The 19927-nt window shown below is 41.8% G+C and overlaps 1 protein-coding gene and 1 long non-coding RNA gene across 2 annotated transcripts; one reads left to right on the plus strand and one right to left on the minus strand.

The window, feature by feature from the left end:
• Nucleotides 1-231: 231 nt before the first annotated feature.
• LOC147437992 (uncharacterized) lies at nt 232-4601 on the minus strand. Its single transcript, XR_015184913.1, has 3 exons — nt 4466-4601; nt 3512-3627; nt 232-572 (listed from the first exon to the last, which is right to left on the minus strand). It is a non-coding gene; the product is annotated as an uncharacterized LOC147437992 (long non-coding RNA).
• On the plus strand, nt 4437-8338 carry LOC147437993 (agmatine hydroxycinnamoyltransferase 1-like). Its single transcript, XM_086487383.1, has 3 exons — nt 4437-4576; nt 4922-5404; nt 6959-8338. The coding sequence occupies exons 2-3, from the start codon at nt 5018-5020 to the stop codon at nt 7859-7861; spliced, it is 1290 nt and encodes a 429-aa protein (XP_086343509.1). The 5' UTR covers nt 4437-4576; nt 4922-5017; the 3' UTR covers nt 7862-8338.
• The last annotated feature ends 11589 nt before the right edge of the window (nt 8339-19927 follow it).

The raw sequence follows: 19927 nt of genomic DNA on the forward strand, positions 1-19927 counted from the left end.
GTTGGGAGCAAGGGTTGGCTTCCACCCTTGGCCATGAAATTCAACTTTGACCTTGCCTTGATGGAGAAGGGAAAAAGGGAGAGATGGAAGGGGAAAATGTTGACAAAGAAATAAGGGATGGAGATGTTGACATATCTACACATAATAGTACACAGAGAAAAGAAGGAAGGAAGGAAGGAGACAAACTCTTACACAAGAATATGACACAGAGAAACTCCATAGCCCAAGATATAGCTTAAGAGAGGAGAAAGGGAATTTGCATCTACACAAGAAAGGTCTAAAATCATAGCCCCAAACTCCACTGCACCCCTTCTTGTGGAGTTTGGTATTTAATTTATTATTTGAGTTTTGGGTGCCAAAATTGGAGGCCCCTCTTTTACAACTAGTCCACTTTAGTACTTGAGTGGAACACATCACTTATTGCATGTCCCCTAAGGGTGAGTTCTCACTAGAGTTATTTACAACATCCATAGTGGCTTATTGAATAAAAGTCTAAAATACTGTGCAAATATAAAATGACCGAGAGAATTATTATTTGCTGGCGCCTCCTTCTCAACTCCCAGAATTCCAATCTACAAATAATCATCAACTCACTATTAGTAAAATCAAATAGACATCACATAATTAGAGATTAAGCCAACTATCCCAATTGCAATTAACTATACACAACAGGAGGGTGCCCAATCTTGGAATATCCCTCCCACCAACGATAGCAACTGTCCTTAGTTGCTCAATAGAGAATCAACTGGACCGTGAGTGATGGAAAGTGTGGAGAAGATCTGGGAAGTTGTAGAAAAACTTTTCAGGCATCTATTTGGCATCCTCTCTAGGGTGGCCTTTGAAATTCAAAAGATGACAATTTTAAAACATGCCAGCGCTTGTAGTGGTGGTCTCATGATCAACTATTTGGTCATGGATGAATTGCTCTTCTTGATCTATAAGTGTAGGTAGGGGTCCTTGAAAGATTCTAAAAGCTTATGAGGAATGCATTGTGACTATGCCTGGGAGAAGAGAAATTAAGTATTAATGCACAATAGAAGATTAGGTATCATGTTTTAATATGCTTGGGCATTACACCATGACCCAAAACATAGTGACTACCCCAGCATGAGCTAAGGTAATGGAAAAAAGATATTTTCTTATTGCCCAACATATCCTACATCAAAAGCATCAAAGGGGCACAAAGACTGCCCATTATCTGAAAAGAAAAACTTTACCCAAAAATTTAGTACCTCATGGGCTATTAAACTCAAAGCTACAAGATATGCAATACCATATCAACTTGTTAAATTGCACTTTGCAATCAAATAAGCAAATGCTATTGGTGTATTTCATGATACAAACATCTTTCTATTCTTGAATTAAGTAAGCACATAAGTAGTAAATAAATTAACGATGCAAGTTTATCACACGTCAATAGGCTTGGCATTTGGGCTTTTGAAAAGAGTGTAAAACCATTGTAACTTGGATACTTATATGGAGTTTGAAACTCACAATTGGTGAGAGAACGTGTCATAAAGAGTGATTAAACTGTCAACATTAGAAGTAAAGTGGCTTTCATGCCTTGATTAGTAGCATGAAGATTGAAAAACATGTAACATGGAATCATCAATGTTTAACTACAAATGTCAAAGAAATTTTCCATAAATGATAACAGAAAATGAATATTACCATGAATGTCAATAATTTTTGTTGTAAGAGATAGAAAGGAGAGAAACTTATAAATTATATTCATAGACATATACTTGACATGGAATGTGATTAGACTCACGACAATCAAGTGTCCTTGTCTTGGTATTGATGAAAAAGAAAGGTGCCGTGGAGTTTGAGGCTATGATTTTATGCCTTTCTTATGTAGATACTCAAAAAAATTCCCTTTTCCCTCTCTTAAGCTATGTCTTGGGCTATGGAGTTTCTATGTGTCATATTCTTGTGTAAGAGTGTGTAAGAGTTTGTCTCCTTCCTTCCTTCCTTCTTTTCTCTGTGTACTATTATGTGTAGATATGTCAACATCTCCATCCCTTATTTCTGTGTCAACATCTTCCCCTTCTATCTCTCCCTTTTTCCCTTCTCCATCAAGGCAAGATCAAAGTTGAATTTCATGGGCAAGGGTGAAAGCCCACCCTTGCTCCCAACAAATGAACAATCCTTTCAAGGATTTGGTAAGAAAGCAGACATAGGAGCACGGGTAGAAAAGTTAAAGAACATCACAAAAACCCTGGGGAAGAGAACACTTGACTATTGGAGATTCAAGTGTAGCTCAACCAAAAGACAAAGCTTGCACGAGGATGTGCAACGTCTAGGAAGGGGGGAATGTTGGCACATGGACTAGACGAGTGCCCTCCTAGCCGACTACCTCATCATGAAGCTGCAAAATTTTGTAATCCCATTATTATTTTTCCGAAAAAGCCTTGTAAATATGAGAGGCTATGATTTTTAGCCAAATGATCTCTAAGCCAACCTGTGTAAAATTTGAGTTGTAAAGTCAGAATTTGGGTTTGAGCCTTATAAGCGGGCCACTGGCCAAGAGAAGCCCTAGGCATAAAACCCAATTTTGTAAGTTTAAACATAAGCCTTTATAAAAAAAATTGGTTTGAAGCGTACAAATTTTCTTGAGCTTTGGTAATCCAAATTTGTTTCTAACAATTGCATTGTGTTCCCTCTCTACTACTCTTTAATTTAAGTGCAATCATTGTCGATTTTGTATGCGAGCTAAATCTGCTGTTGTTTTGAGTGAGTTAATGGTTTTTTTTTAACGTTTCAAGAGTATTCTTAGACCATAGGGCAATTTTTCTAGACTGTTCTGTTGCAATTTTTAGGACCTTTATCACGATGGATCGTCATTTTGGTATCTTGTCATATTGTGACCAGACTTGTTATGATAGTGTCCCTAGGTGTCTTAGACTTCCTCCTAAAGTTTCGTTGCATTTGGACTTTGTTTGAGTGCGAAATGGCGTGACGATCGAGAGCGGTGAGACAAGACATAGGCAGATTGCATGAGTAGAGAGTGATAGATTTGCTAGTGCTAGAGAAGGCTTCATTCCGTAGGTTCACTTCTTTGAAGTTGATACCCTCAAAGAGTCTCTGTGCCGTCCCATCCGAGTCACTTCCTTGCGTATTGACATTATGTTAGTGCCAAATACCTATGCTGTAGACGTCTGATTGTGGCAACCTGCTAACACTAGTCTCCCTCTCTCTCTCTCCTTTCCTCTCGACCACCAGCACCCACACACACATGTAGATATCTAAGCTAACACAACACACAATCAATTTAGTTAAACATTTAAAATAAAAATAAAAAAATGTAGAGAGTACTTATGTTTGATTATCTAGTTAGTGCTTGATATGATCAATTGGTTTAGCTAGTGTTTAACTGAGTGAATTATCTAATTAAAGCTTGATTTGATTAATTAGTTTAGCTTGTAAAAAATTGAGTGAATTAAGCTTTTTTGGGGTGTTATGAGACGATTGAAAACAATGTAGTCAAGAAAAGAAAAATATAGAAATTGACCTTCCGAGGATCACATGACTGTCAAGGACAATAACCATTTGCTTGAAACAAAGACACCAATAAAGCCCTACATTCTCGAGATGTTGCACTATGGCTACAATGTTGCGCTCGAGGACCTGTTGGATACAACAAACAATGATGCAAGCGAGATCCTGGCAAACTTCAAGAAACAATGCAACAATGAGCCACCATCAATCACAGAGAAAAAGCTTGCATGGAAACACGACAAGGATGTTTATAGAGCGCTATTTGGAAGTTTTGATCCATAGGCCTTCATCAACATCGACAAAGCAACCCATAGGTCGGATCACCTTCAAAAAAATTCCATCAAATATCTCACTCGATTATATATCCCAATATTCCCAAGTTCCAGCATGCAATCTTACGCTATCCTTGTCTCTTTTACTATGCAGGACAGGACAACAAGAGCTAGATTCCGCTACTCTAGCAAGACAATCCAATCAACAAAAACAACGGATATCGGATACACTGTCTACTCCATCACATGCCACCAAAACGGACACAAATACATAGGTGTCACGAATAATCATAAAAGAAGAAAGGTAGAACACACTCAACAACCACCTTAAAAAATGCGAACCGATGTTCTACACTACCAACCATTTGATGAATTTATTTTTTTTGAAATACTTGTCATTTGCACAAATTTATATGTAACATGTATAATAGAAAAAGCATTTATTAGAAGACATAGTAGCAAAACCTTGCTTGGATATAATGTTTTGCTAACTCATCCCCCTCATTGCAAGAAATACATGTTTTGGAAACAAACAGATGATGCACGCTTTACCCCGCTCACTTTGTGTGCGAATACGCCCTAATCCAGGTAACAAAGCGGATATAATGTTTTTTGGCAATCTCTGTCAAAAGCGCGGAAAAAAAAGAACAGATGAATCGTGATCATGGAGTGGGTGCATGAAAGTGAATGCGTACCTTCGAAGCTCGGCGTTTGGGTGCGGGTCGGCCAAAGACCCCATTTCATTTCATTAGTGCGTCCACACAGTCGGAGACTATGCTAGTCGATGGGTGTATGGAGAACAGCAGGTAAGGTTCCATCTCTCTCTCTCTCTCTCTCACACACACACACACACCCACCCACCCACCCACCCACACAGAGTCGACACAGTCGGAGACAATGAGAGAGAGAGAGATCATGAAAAGATTGTTGGTTAGCTAGTCGGTGGGTGCATGGAGAACGGTAGGTAAGGCTCCATCTCTCTCTCTCTCTCTCACACACACACACACACACACACACACACACACACACACACACAAACGCGCGCGCGAAGGCAGAGCGCTACCTTCGGCCACTTGAAAAGTGCCACCTTCAGCAAACGTATTCTCCTGCTTTCTTACACAAACACAAAACTCACACACTCCCTTCTGCAGGCAAACGCGACATAGTCTTCTGCTTCATTCTCAAAGAGCCAAGCTAAGAGATAAACCCACCAACTCAAACCCATCCATTGCACGCACAAGCTCTCAATGAAGATTGAGCGCACTAAGACGCATCTTGTGAAGCCCTTGGCACCCTCAGATGGCACGCCTCTTCAGGTGAAACTCAGTAGCTCTGATCTAGCGATTCCGCGTGTGCATGTGGAGGTCCTGTACGCCTATAATGCACCTGTACCCGCAACTCAATCTCTCGAAGAAGGTTTGTCCAAGGTGCTGGATAAATACAGGGAATGGGCAGGCCGCCTCACAAAGGACGCGTCTGGGCACCCGGGCATTGAGCTCAACGATGCAGGTGCAATTCTCATTGAAGCTCAGGCAGATGGCAATCTTCAGGACATGTGGCCATTTAACCCTTCCCACCTCTTACTGGACCTTATCCCCATCAACAGAGGGGTGCTGGAGCTTTTACTTATCCAGGTACTGTTCTTTTTTAGCACGTGCCCGCACACACAGTACGCTCTTGTTGGATGCTCTTTGCAGGTCAATGATGTAATCTGCTGCAAAAATTTATTTATCATATTAATTTTCAGAATCTTGAAAAGCTGACATGCTTCAGAGGTAAATCTTGTGTGTTCTGAAGATAATGCACTGGATGAATGACTTTTCCCAACTGCTTTAAATATTTGCTCTTCTTATTTTCCAGGATGTTAGGATGTGGAATCTCAGGGCAGGGTCTATAATTCATGTACTATGACGATAGTGTAATGTGCTGTAATTAGCATCGATAGCGAGAAATTCTGGTCGAGTAGTAACATGGTGGCTGACAGCAGTCTGTAGGAGCAACAGAGAGATCAAGAATGCTACAACACAATGTTGAATTTTTTTTTTCCCCCAATATAATGAGTCAAAGGTACATCATCAAACTGTTATAAAGGAAGAGAACGTGGTCCGGTACGTGTTTCCTCTTGCGGGCATGTCCACTAGGAATGTTTTAGCAATTGGGAATGTTCTGACATAAGCTCCCTATTCTGGAATGCCTGGGAACAGGTTCCGGGCTGCCATTTCCTGCATTCCTTCCTTGTGGCTGTTATAGATTATGCACGTCTCTATAATTGGCAAAGTTGGCTGTGTGGTAGTATGTAGTCATACTTAGATATATACCCATTGGCACTGATGATATTAGATGTAACACCTAGAAGACGGACAACACCACAATCTCTTGTTCATAGTCATCCAAAGAGAATGTCGAGATCTTGAGCATGAATTGTACCTGCTTAGAGTTGAGCGGAGTGGAATGTATGGAGTTGACTCAAAAAATGCGTTGGACATAGTACATGTCATTGGCAAATGCCCAGTTCTTTAAGCTTGTAACTTATGCCAAGGCAAGAAAAGTAGATGCTACTATTAGTAAAAGTTTTGGGGCTTCGTGTGTGGTTTGTGAGTACCGCACCAGTTTGACAATACTCAAGAGGTGCAAGGTTGAGAGCCACAATTGAGTTTCAGGCCGGTGGCATTGTTGGTGGAGACCATGCTTTGGGTGGATTAAAGGATGGAATTACATGCAAGCAGCAGTTGGTTTGAAATTCACGAATCAAAGGAGCCATCTTGTAAGAGTGAATCAGGGATTGGGGACTGACCCCTTCCATATAAGGAAGCAAAAGTCTTTAGAGTCTTCCATCCACCCACAGAAAAGCACATATTGGAGTGTGTGGCTTTTCAAGAAGCTAACAAGAGTCGGATATGTTATTTAGTCTGTGAAATGCTATAAGGTCCCTTTTGATATACTTCATAGATTCTAAATGATGGGTTGCAATGGAGGGAGTTAGTCCTTGGCTTGTTATCATGCTTTGTTTGAAACAAAGTAATTTAAGCATGTTGAGAGTGTCTGTCGTATCTGATAATGGTAAATTGCAATGCAAAGTCATACATGTACTGTTCTTACATACCGTTTCTTGAGATATTGAACAGTTAATTAAGCCTACCATTACTTAAAGTGATTGGTTTCTAATTGTTAACTTTAAAACCTTGCAGGTGACCAGATTTGCATGTGGTGGGATGACCTTAGGTGTGGCAAGGCATCATCAAGTGGCAGATGGAGAAGCTGCAAGTGAGTTCATGGAAGCATGGGCTTCAGCTGTTAAGGGTCTGCCCATTGCAAGCTGCCCTTTGCATGATCGTTCTGCTTTGATGGCACGGGACCCTCCACTACCTGTGTTTGATCACAAAGAATACCAAAAGCCACCTCCAAAACCAGATGCTTTAACAACCACAGATCACCCAGGTCTGGTAATAAAAAAGCTGCATTTCTGTGCTGTGCTCCTTAAGAAAATCAAGTCGGAAGCTGCAAAGGGTGCAGAGGAAGGGACTACTTACTCAACTTTTGTGAGCCTCCTGGCTCATTTGTGGAAGTGCATCACGAAAGCAAGAGGGCTTGAAGATGAAGAGGGTGAGACGCGTGTACTTGTTGCGGTGAATGTGCGAAAACGCATCAGTCCGCCCCTACCCGAAGGCTATTTCGGCAATGCTATGTGTCATACATGCCCACAGACTAAGATGAAGGATTTAGTGCACAAACCCCTTTCATTTGCTGCTGGCCATGTTCATAATGCCATCAAACAAGTAAATAATGATTATGTCCGCTCCGCTCTTGATTTCATTGAGCTTCAACAGAAGAATCCTGTTCAGATAGCTCGAACCAACAAAACAGTGTTGACACCGAACTTGAGTGTGACAAGCTGGGCTACACTACCATTGTATAACCTGGACTTTGGGTTGGGTACACCCATGTTTGCAGGGAATCCTTATATTCCCTTTGAGGGCCTCGTCATATTCGCTCCCTCTCACAAGAAAGACGGTAGCATCGATGTGGTGTTAGGCCTCTTCGCTCCGGACATGGAAAGACTTGAAGCCACATGCTTTGACTTGAATGGGTGATTTGTTTTATCAGCTGACACTTCCTGACAATGGCTTGACAATGGCAGCCATGGTAGAAGTCTGTTCCCTTCTTTGGGAAGGTTTTTTTTTTCAGCTTGTTTTCAGATGGATGAAGGTGTCAGGCTGATATGATATAATTGGGTTTATTGATGCTCAATGCATAATCGCATTTATGGTTAGTGTCCACACTCCAAAGGATGCTTCCAAGGTATAGCACCCATTCAAATGGGTTGGGATTCCTCTTATTTTCTTACAGTACGGCTTTTTAGGAGATTTGCATCCTATTCTTGGTGCACGACATAAGAGACATGATGAGCTGGATGCATATGATTTTCTAGGCACAGCACAGGGGCTTGTAAGTCCCAGGAAGTTTATCAGCTGCTACAGGATGGTTCTTTATATTAGATGCTTGAGATCATTTTGGAATCTGTCTAGAGGTGGTTTATTATTATTATTTCCTTCAATTTTTGCAATTAAGCAACATGTTTGGTGAAGAATATAAGAAGCGGTGTGTTTGGAATATTGTTAGAATTTCTATTTACAAGTTTTTGTGTAGGTCAAAACATTCTCCACTATACTTTTGGAAGTAGATTAAGACTAGGAGACAATGGTATAGCATGTGCATCTTTCTAAATTAGATGGGCATCTTAATGTACTCTTTACTCCCTTCCCTAGGGCAATTTTTAAACAAGCCCTCCTAACAAAATGCCTTAGGAAGGGTAAATGGGCATCAAATTTATCATGCCATTGCCACTGGATAGAGCGTTTGGTAGATTTGTATAGGCTTCTTGCAGCCAAGCATGTAGGCAATTTTGTCTTTATGTACAGGTTTTTTGATAGGCCAAATACTTCAAAATAGGCACTTTGTAGTCTATTGTGGGTTGTGCTGCGTTGCTAGGGACTACCTATGACTTGCCTCAATGCTATATATAGCACACGGTTATGTGCATTTTTTCTTCAATGCAGATAGTTCTTGCATTAGTTGCATTCATCGGCCATGGTTGACAATAACAATTAATTGTATATTTTTCACTAAAGTATCCTATGGTTGTATGTATGTTTTATCCCAGTTATGCTCCAAAGGATGGCTGCCTTGGCTCGCATTTTGTTGGCATAGTCAGTGCTACATACAATGCCCTGAGGTTTGATGACACATGAGCAATGATCCAACAAATAGCCCTCAGATTATGGAGGTAGGTCAGGATCCCTCCTCTAAGGGCATTATGAAGTTTGAGGTGAGGACTCGGCTGGTAGGGCATTTGTGGGTGAAATGTGGAGTGCAGAGCTTGCATACATAGGCCCCTTGCTCTAGGTTGGCCTGCCATGACCTCATGTGACCAAGGGGAACAATGGGCTCCTCTCTGGTCAAAACCTATCATCGGAAGGCCCTCATTAAGAGATACCAACACAATAGTAATAGATAGCAGTTCATTATGAGCTAGAGGAGAAAGTAGAGGGAAAGGATAATAATGCAAGACTAGAAGAAAAGTTCTTTGAGTACAATCTCGAGGAGTTAACACCAGTTTGGTGGCACAATCGGACGTGGATCATTTTGTAGAAAATACCAAAGCAAAGTCACAATAAATTTCTACCAACTTACATAATGTGCGACTTGCCCCAAGGTTATACTATACAAGAAGTTGATTACAAAGTTGTTTTGAGAATCACTATTTGACTAAGAAAAATTCTTTAATATGATGTTTATAGAAATGTGTGGATTCTACTATGTGGCTTTGAATTACATGAATATGTGGTTTCAGAGTAATACATAAAATATTGTGACAAACAAAATTCATTTGACTTCGGAAAAAAATCATTCAATATGAGTGGGAAGAACGAAAACTAGGTTGCTTTGATTGTTGTATTGTGCACATGGTAAACATTCAAAAAGTGATATGGTGTGGCTCTTACCTCATGGCATAGTTTGTGTTTATGGCTCGTTAGTATATCTCCTCTCACGAAGGTTTCACCAGAAGCTCTACGACCTCGCATCGCAAATGAGATTTCGCATTAAAAGATGAATGGAGTTGAAAATTAACACATTATAATAAAGATGGAGAGGTGAATTGGATGCATTGTGATGCTTGTGCCCATTAAAAGAAGAAAAAATCATACGTATGTATGGTGTAGAGTTGGCACCATTCTCCACATTTATAATAAAACCGTAGGGAATATGTCCTTCCTCCGTCACTTTTATCCTCTCTAGTGTTGGAGGGGGACTAATGCTTCTCCTCCAGTGTTGGAGGGACTTTCTTATTTATAAAAATACTCAATTTTACAAGGAAGAACTCGTTACCCATGTTTTATGAAGACGTGTGTAATTCCACATTGCCATGTCGTGGTGTATTGTCCATGTATCCCTCTATTGGCAAAACAAAATTTTTCAGACCTTGTCATCTTCATGTACAAATGCAATCAACACATCCAAGTGACGACATTTCAAAGAAGCCCATGAAAAACTTCTTGTCCTTTCATGACGACACCACATTTGGCGTATATATCAACCAAAGAACTAGCAAGCACATCTTTCTCCAATAGCCTTTGACGAACAATGCTATCATGAAATTTCTCAACCATGTCAACATTGTGTGTAAGGTCACAAGCCTTTAAGATGCAACTTGTCCTTTGACTTTGCGTGTTTAAGCCATGTTCATGCGGCGTGGAGCCTTGTCCTCACCCTCATTGCCCCTCACCCTCATTGCTCAACCAATTTCCTAATGGCTGTTGACATTCCTACTTCCCTTTGTAGCAATCACAACCAACACACTGTTTTCTATGTAAGAAGCTGACCTGAAATTTGAGCTTTTGAGAGTGCTAGATTCAGTATACATACCAATTAAAGCACCTCTGAGCACAACATGTTTCACCAACATCCCTTGATTAGCGACCTCGTCATGAATAAACTTTCCCAAGTTGATGTCTTGCACTGCATAGGAGATTACATATGGAGAGACGTCGTGTTCGATTTTCATATGATACAAATAGATAAAGGCCCACAAGGTGCATGCATAGGTGATTCCATATGCAGAGGGCCCTTTTCGCTTCGCATCTAGTGAAAACAGTCGAGAGCTTCCATGCCACAACCATGTTGGGCATATCCTACAATCAACACACTCCGAGAGACAACATCCTGGGCAGGAAGCTCATCTAGAACTTTTCGAGCATCCTGCGTAGAGCCACATGCCTTCAAGATACATGCATAGGTGATTGCATCTTGAAAGAGGCTCTCGCTTTGCAGCTGCCGCAAAAGACTATAGCTTTCTGGTCGTGTCTATGTGGGGAAAATCTTGGAATCAGGAGAGGCTCTTGCTTTGCATCTGCTGAAAACAGACTAGATGTTTCTAGCCCTGCCCTGTGGGAAAAATCATGCAATTAGTTCATTCCAAGAGTCCACATCCGCATAGTAAGTGAAGTTTTGGAAAGAGGCCCTCACTTCGCATCTGCTGAAAACAGCCTAGAGCTTTCTGGCCGTGCCCTATGGAGCAAACCCTACAATCAGGAGAAAGGCCATCGCTTCCCATCTGCTGAAAACAGACCAGAGCTTTCTGGCCCTACCCTTGTGGGGAAAATCTTGCAATCAGTGCATTCCAAGAGTCCACACTACGGCATTTCCAAGCACGACATCTTTTTGAACAACACCTGACTGGTAATATCAGTGTGATTTTTTCTGCCTTTCGGAGCCTCTCCAACACTTCCAAGTTGAGGGCCCAAAAGGCCTAGGGCAACGACCCTAACCACCTCTTGCTGCAATTTGTGTCTTCAACAGGGTTTGTCCAGCTCTTCAATGTGCTTGCCAAGATTGTCTTTATTTCTTGACCTAGCTCCTCCTTTCAACCATCGCACAACAAAGCCACCAATGCATTGCCTGCATAGATGTTGATCGCCGTCCTTATAGCACCTGCCTCATGTCCTGCTTCAATAGACTGCAACTTGTAGCATAGCTTCTGCAGCCTACTAAATCCTTGGTCTATCTCCAATGGCGCACCTCCACCCTCCATCCATGAAAGGATACCTTCCTCTCTGTGCAACTTGTGGCTGATCTACGGGTGGTAGCCAAGGCCCTCATCTGGAGGAGCATCGGCGGTAGAATGGGGTCTTAGAGAAAGTCTATCTTTGACAAGAAAGGGATATGGCCAGCTCCGCAAGGACAAACCATGGGGACAATTGTTGTCCCCCCATGCCCTCGCCAACAATTCGACGCTGTTGAGTGCCGCTCTTACATCCTTTCCTGTGCCATACAACGTCCTTGCAAAGCCCGAAACAACGCCATTTGTGTCTCTATCCTTGCCTCCCCTACCCACAAACCTGGAAATTTCATTGCTAGCATCTGCGTCCATATGTCACTTGTCCCATTCAAATACTCCCACACCATCGCCACGATGTGCTGGCTTGAACACAAATAGTGAAGCAAATCCCTCTTCATTTCCTTTATAACATGCAGCCTAATGTCGCACTTGATATCGCTTGCAACCTTCATAAAAGCGTACTCCAGAATGTCTAGCTCCGTCGCTCCAGGCAGCCTCATCTCCACAAGATGCGCGCGTGGGTGCTTCTTGTTGATGATGCCCCACCATCACCAACACCTTCCCTCTACGCACCCCACGTGTGGGAGCATCCTCCACAGCTCCGTGGTTGGATCTCTATTGCCGCCATCTGCACCTTTGTTTGCGCATCTCTCTATGCACACATGTCATCATGCATTTGGTGGCCCATGCTCATAAATTCCTCCCTTGTCCATCCTTGAGGAGACATACATGTTTGATGTATTTGATTAACAACCTTGGCGACACATCCCTACCACTTGAACTTCTGATGGGATGAAATGCATCCCTACCTTGTTGTGGTCCCGAAGCAATCTCCCCAGCCCCACTTGAGGCTGCCAGCCCAACATGCAATGCTCTAGAAGCTGCAACCCATTTTCATATGGAGGAAACCGTGCCCTACTACTACGACGATGTAGATGATATTGCCACGACCAACAAGAACCTTGTCAATGCACTCGAGGCTTCTGTCAAATACCTTGGGTAATCACCACTCAAGCTATCTAACAAAGACCTGGACAATTCATTCAAGCCAGCCATCTCTGCCCTGTCGCTGCTTGGATGAAGATGATGCTATTGTAGCCTTTCTTGTTGCCCTTGAGCCTTGCATAGATTTAGTCCACACCATGCCCCAATTTTCATATGGAGGAAGCCCTGCCCTGCTATACGACGATGTAGATGATATTGCCACGACCAACAAGAACCTTGTCAATGCACTCAAGGCTTCTGTCAAATACCTTGGGTAATCACCACTCAAGCTATCTAACAAAGAGCTCAAGCTATCTAACAAAGAGCTGGACAATTTATTCAAGCCAGCCATCTCTGCCCTGTCGTCGCTGGTTGGATGAAGATGATGCTATTGTAGCCTTTCTTGTTGCCCTTGAGCCCTGCATAGATTCAGTCCACACCATGCCCCAATCCAAGCTGTAGAAGGTGATGATACAGCCCCCATATTCTGCTGCTCCTTGGAGACAAATGAAATGCTTTCATATGTCGCCCGCTCATTCAAATACTCCCACACCATCACCACGACGTGCTGGCCTTAATACATGGTTTCCATTTAGGATTTTTGTTACTCATCTCATTCTGTCTTTGCAGCATCCAGGCCCCGAGCTCATATGAACACAACACAGCGAGGCCGCAATTGACAAGGTATGCGACTTGAGCACTTTTCAGATTCTATGCAAGAGGGAGAAAGCGTGTGCAAGCGCGCCTATGGGCCGTGGAATTGAGCGTGCATGCCCCACACACACACACACACACACACACACACACACACACACACACACACACACACACACACACACACACACACACACACACAGAGAGAGAGAGAGAGAGAGAGAGAGAGAGAGAGAGAGAGAGAGAGAGAGGAGGGGTTTTGTGGACGATGGAGGAAGAGGGCGGAGGGGCCAGCAGGAGCGGAAGTGCGAATGGAAATGATGACAGGGTAAGTGAATGGGAAGATGGCTGCCCTCTGTTGGAGACCTCACTCTTCTCTCTCAATACCTCATCTCGCCGCAGCATTCAGCATCACATCTGAAATCCCCCCATGCGCGATTTTTTAGAGATGGGGTTGATGGATTACTAAGATATAGTTCTAGCCTCTCTCAGTCACACAATAACCATGCACATTACATTCATTATCTCCAAACTTCTTTGTCTTCAAATGCAACAAGAATTTTAGAACTTGAAAACTAAATAGCCTCTCTAAAATAAGAAAATCATCAGGTGAAGACCTTAAAAGAAACCCAAACTAGGATTACGTGCACAAGTAAAACGAATGAGAGATGTGGTAAACTTGATGGAAGGATCTAATCAAATGAAAAAAATCAAAAAATTACTAGAGAAAATGTGACCAACCTCTTAGCATTTGATATGTCTTAATGTTCGGGAAAAAGTGAGATCCTTGAATGAGGTAATAACAAGAGCAAAATTTTGAAACTTCTCAAAAATTGATCCCAAAAGAAATTGGTATTTCAAAATTTATTGAAAGATATGTATCTATTGGTCCAACCTTCCCAAATGCAAGAAGTTTGTGACATAGTGGGAGTGAGTAGAATGGGGTATAGAGCTATCCCTAAAACTTGGTTCTAAGTCCTGAATGTTCCCATATACATGTGGTAGTGGTGTGTGAACACACTTAGGACCGCCGGGGCATTCTTTCTCTCACTAGGAGGTTTTTTCCCTCATGCATTATATATATGCCCATCACTCTAGGGCTAACTTATCTTTCCATTGCACACTAAGTAATACTACTCTCTGTTCTATGCTTTGAGTTTCTTTGTCTTCTCCAAGATGTGTGTATTTTCATACAACCTTATTTCCAACAATTGGTATTAGAGCGGGTTGAGTCCTCCCGAGCATAGTCGCCAGCATCGCTAGCACACACCTACTCACTTTCTTCGATTTGGGTGAGCTTTGGTGGCCATCAGCAAGTTGATAAAACCTTCGGGCGAATCCTAGAGCTCGATTTTCTCAAATTTTCCATTCGGGCTCATTTCGGTCTTTGTTTCCACTACAAACAATATTGTGTAGGCAATTTTTCCTTTTGTGCAAAATTTTTGTCGGTGCCATTTTCTGCATAACATGTCCCTTATAGTCTTCTTTGGGTTGTGCTATATAGCACGTGTTGGTCTCGCTTCGTTTCTCCTCTTTTCGGGCAGTTTTCACATCAGGTGCAACCACTTGCCATGGCTGACAACAACATAGACGTGTTCAAGATGTTTGCTACTAGGGATAAATTGGATGGGGATAATTACCCAATGTGGGGTTACATGATGCAACATGTTCTTGTGTCAAAGGGAGTCTGGAATGTTGTACAGGGCATTGTCCTGGCTCGATGGATACAAGAGATGTTGAGGATGTTGCAGGTTCTGGTGGTAGGTTGCTGCCAGAGCTGTTTTGCCTACGACTGAGCAAGCTCGTTGGGATGTTAGAGATGCACAGGTTCATGCATTGATTGTGTCATTTGTCAAGCGTACTATTACTCCTCACATTTGTTCAGCAAAATCTCCAAAATAGGCTTGGGATATTTTGGTTGATATTTATGCAAGTCGCAATGAGGCTAGAATTTCATTGATGTGTAACGAGCTGGAATCAAGATTATGCATGAGGAAGATGACACGAACAATTTCCTTGACGTTATCAAGGATATCAATGAGCAAATCATTTCTGCAAGCAAAGTCATTTCAGACAGTTTCCTTGTGCAGACTTTTCTTGATGCATTGCGAGATTCCTATCAGACTTTTGCTAGTACTTGGAGACTTATGACCCAAGGAAATCCTAATGTTGTCAACTTTGATGCATTATGCACATTGCTGCTGTAGGAATCACTCTTAAGAAAAAATAGAGCTAAATAGTGTGCAGTTGAATAGGCTTTAATTGCTGCTCAAAGAAAAGGTGGCAACATCAATGTAGCCACTTCTCATGGTTCTTTAGTGAGTGTCAAATCGCTTGTTCCTAATGCTTCTGCTGGCAACACTTCCTATGGAAATTCTGGTGAAAAGAGAAAAAAGAAGATGCATTGCCATTATTGTAAGGCTAATGATCACTTGATCAAGCAGTGTCCTAAATTGCACGCAAAAAAGGCCAAGAAGAAATAGGCTAGTTCCACTACAAGCGCAGCTATTGTAGAGTCTTCTATTGAAGGAGATTGTGATGCTGATGTAGATGTAGAATGGGCTTTTAGTGCAGAGTGTACTTATGATCCTTCTGTCCATGACACATGTATGTCAGTTGCTGCAGATTCTCATGTGTGGTACTTTGATAGTGGTGCTAAAAAACACATTACCGCTCATCGTGACTTGTTTACCTCTCTCGAGGCTACCGCTCATTGGAATACAGTCACGTGTGCCAACGATGCCTCTTATCCAATGAAGGGAGTTGGAAAGATTGTGCTAACTACTGCGAATGGCATTTCTTACACACTTGTTGATGCACTTTATGTACCTAGGATAAAGAAGAACCTTTTGTCTATATACACACTTGCTAGACTTGGTCTTGTTGTCAAATTTGTGGATGACCGATATAAAATTCATGATCTCAATTTTAGTGACGAAATTGTTGCATCTGGCATTTTATGTCGTGGGATGTATAAGCTCACTTTGTATGACAACTGAGGGCTGAATTTTGCAAATGCAGTTATAGATTCAAAGGTTGTTTCAGATGCAAATCTTTGGCATCCACGTTTTGGGAATTTGAATTTTGCCAGTTTGCTGCATTTGCAAAAATCTAATACGGTTGCTTCTTTGCCGCCTCTTGAAGCACCTATGGAGCATATTTGTTAAGGTTGTATTTTGGGTAAGATGCAGCATTTGAAGTTTCCAAAGGATGGTTGAGTAAGGGCTACACGCAGGTTGCAGCTTGTGCATAATGATGTTTGTGGACCTATGAAATTACCTGTACTTCATGAGTTTCATTGATGATACTCCAGGCATGCATGGGTGTATCCGCTTAAAGCTAAGTCCAAATTTATGTGCTTCAAGAAGTTTTTGGCTATGGCTAAAAATGTCTCTAAATGTAATATGGGCACTCTCCCTTCAGATCGAGGGGGGGAGTATATGTCGCATGAGTTCAATGCATTTTTGGCTAGTCGTGGGATTAAAAACCAATGTACAGTTCCATATGCACCTCAACAAAATGGTATTGCTAAAACGAAGAACTGTCGCTTATGGAGATGGCACGATGTATGGTCAAAAATCAAGCTTTGCCACATTCATTGGCTTGAGGCCATCATGTTTGCTACTTATGTACTTAACAAGGGTTCCTAGGAAAGTTTTGTAGTCTATGACTCCTTATGAAGCATGGCATGATAGGAAGCCATCTATTGATCAGATACGCATTTTTGGATTTATGCTTTGGTGCCACAAATGTAGCACAAAAAAATAGACGATAAGGTTGTTAAATGCATTTTTTTTGGTTATAGTACTAAAAGCAAAGATTATAGATTGTACCATCCACACAAAAAATGTATCTTGATTTCACAAAATGTTGTGTTTCTGGAAGATTCTGTTCAGCCCTTGTTGTCATGTACTAGTGACAGGTAATGTAAGCTCACATGACATTTATAACGTTTTTTTGCCTCTTTTCAGTGGTGGAAACTTGAATGTAAACTCCAATGAGGTAAATGTACAACCTTTGTGGATTTCAAAAAATGCTACAAATCAACTATTAATGATGCAAATGTACATGACGTACTTGATGTGAAAAGGGCTGGGAATGAGCAGGCTAGAGGTATGCCAAAATGGCTAGTGCATGCTTCGGAGTGTGTGAGAGAGGGAAGCATGCAAGAGGGAAGGGGATGAAGCACAGAGACAGGTTGGGTTAGTGGAGAGAAAAGTAAGAGAGAGTCAACTCTCTCAATTTTTCTCCCTATTTTGATTAGGAAAGAAAACGAGCAAGGGTGATTTCCCACGGCCACTTGGCCTACATCCCAACAACCTCCCACTTGAAGGTCATGGTGGCCAATAATGGCATCGATATAGTTAGTCTATACAAAGTTGATGAAGCATCTCCTAGGATTCATCCGACACCCATAAGTTCTATGCAATGTATAAATCGCTTCGAGGCTAGGCTCTTCGTGAGAGCATCTGCGGGGTTGTCGTCAGTGTGAACCTTGACAAGCTCAATGCACTTTCCAGCCCACTGCATATCATATGACATAATATCTTACCTCTATGTGTTTTGACTTTGAGTGAAACAACAGATTCTTTTCCAGAGCAATGGTACTCTGTCTATCACAATGCAGTATTGGAACCTCATGAATGCCCAAATCTCCCACTAGACGAGCTAACCATATGGCTTCCTTGCTTGCGTCAGACGCAGCAACATATTCTGTCTCAGTGGTAGATGACGACATGCAAACTTGGAGACACGATCTCCAAGAGATAGCTGCTCCAACAAACATGAACACATAGCCATATGTGGATCTTCTATGATCCACACCACCTGCATAATCCGCATCCGTGTAACCTAAAATAGATGAATCGCTATTTCCGAAACGTAAACACTTGCTAGCTATACCCTTCAAGTATCCAAGGATTTTCTTCGCTGCTTCCCAATGCTTCTTGCTAGGGTTTTCCATGTACCTACTAGTCTCCCACTGCATGTACAATGTCTGGTCTTGTGGCTACCATAACGTACATCAAACTACCAACTGTTGAAGAATATGACACTTTTGCCATTGTCTTGGGAGAAACTTCCTTGCTAAGTTTGGAGTATGCTTGTATTGGGGTACTCAGTAACTCCCCCCCCTTGCATACTAAAACGTTGCAACACTTTGTGGATGTACTTTTCTTGAGATGATTCAAGAATTCCACATTGCCTATCTCTCTTGATGCACATACCAAGAAAGTGATTGGAATTTCCCAAATCTTTCATGGAAAATTGAGTGCTTAGCATCTTTTTCAACTGATTGATCTCATCAATTGGTTTTCCTGCAATAAGCATATCATCTAGATACAAGATCAAGATGATTAAAGAATCATCATTCAACCTCTTTGTGTATAAGCAATGATCCTCTTGACTTCTTATGTAACCCTGAGACTACATGAATTTGTCAAATTTTTGATACCAATACCTTGATCCTTGCTTGAGGCCATAGAGTGACTTTTTAAGTCTATAAACCAATTTTGGCCTCATTGGCTTTTGGGTTTCATATACAAAACCCTCTTGTTGTTTCATGTAGACATCTTCATCTAGATCCCCGTGAAGAAATGATGTGTTTACGTCCATTTGGACAAGTTCCATGTCTTGGATAGCTACCAAGCCAAGAACAGTGCGAAGTGTAGTCATCTTGACTACTGGAGAGAAAATCTCATCAAAATCCAGACCTCTTTGCTGCTTGAAACCCTTGGCAACTAGATGAGCCTTGTACCTAAGCTCATGATCTTTTGTTGTACACTTCTTCTTGTATACGCGCTTGCAAGGTAAAGCATTTTTTCCTTTTGGTAATTCAACCAAATCACATGTCTTATTAGCCACAATCGGATTGCATAGCATGCTCCCACTTAACGCTATCGTCCATTTGTATAGCTTCTTTGTAGCAGGTTAGCTCTCCACTGTTCCACACCAAAATGTCGTGTATACCGGCTCAAACTGCTCGAGCGCACGTGATACTCTTACAGAGTGTCTTAGTGCATGATTGCTATATTGTGCTCTCTTTGGAGCAAAAATAGTATCTTGCACCTGAGGATTAGGTGCAACACTATTGAACTGAGTTGGTTCAGAGGCTACATCCTCAAAATGAACGCGCCTGTACTCAACTTCTTTAACAGGCTTCTTGTGCATTTTTGATTCATTCAAAATCACCTGTGAGCTACGAATGACTTTGTTGGATTCTAGGTGCCAGAGACAATAGCCCATCTCTCCATTTGCACCATAGCTGATAAAAATGCATTTGTGTGACCCGGGATCTAACTTGCGAGATGAAGTTCTTTGGGCACATGTGCATATGCCTCACATCCAAATACACATAAATTCTCATAGCTTGGCGTTTTCCTAGTCCATAATTCCTCTAGAATTT

This window comes from Adiantum capillus-veneris, chromosome 17, assembly GCF_014529385.1.
Source record: "Adiantum capillus-veneris isolate H3 chromosome 17, ASM1452938v2, whole genome shotgun sequence".
Taxonomy (NCBI): Eukaryota; Viridiplantae; Streptophyta; class Polypodiopsida; order Polypodiales; family Pteridaceae; genus Adiantum; species Adiantum capillus-veneris.

Coding starts and splice junctions, on each gene's coding strand:
- LOC147437993 (XM_086487383.1), top strand. CDS start 5,018: ATGAAGATTGAGCGCACTAAGACGCATCTTGTGAAGCCCTTGGCACCC. Junction 5,405..6,958: donor TGGAGCTTTTACTTATCCAG/GTACTGTTCTTT, acceptor AAAACCTTGCAG/GTGACCAGATTTGCATGTGG.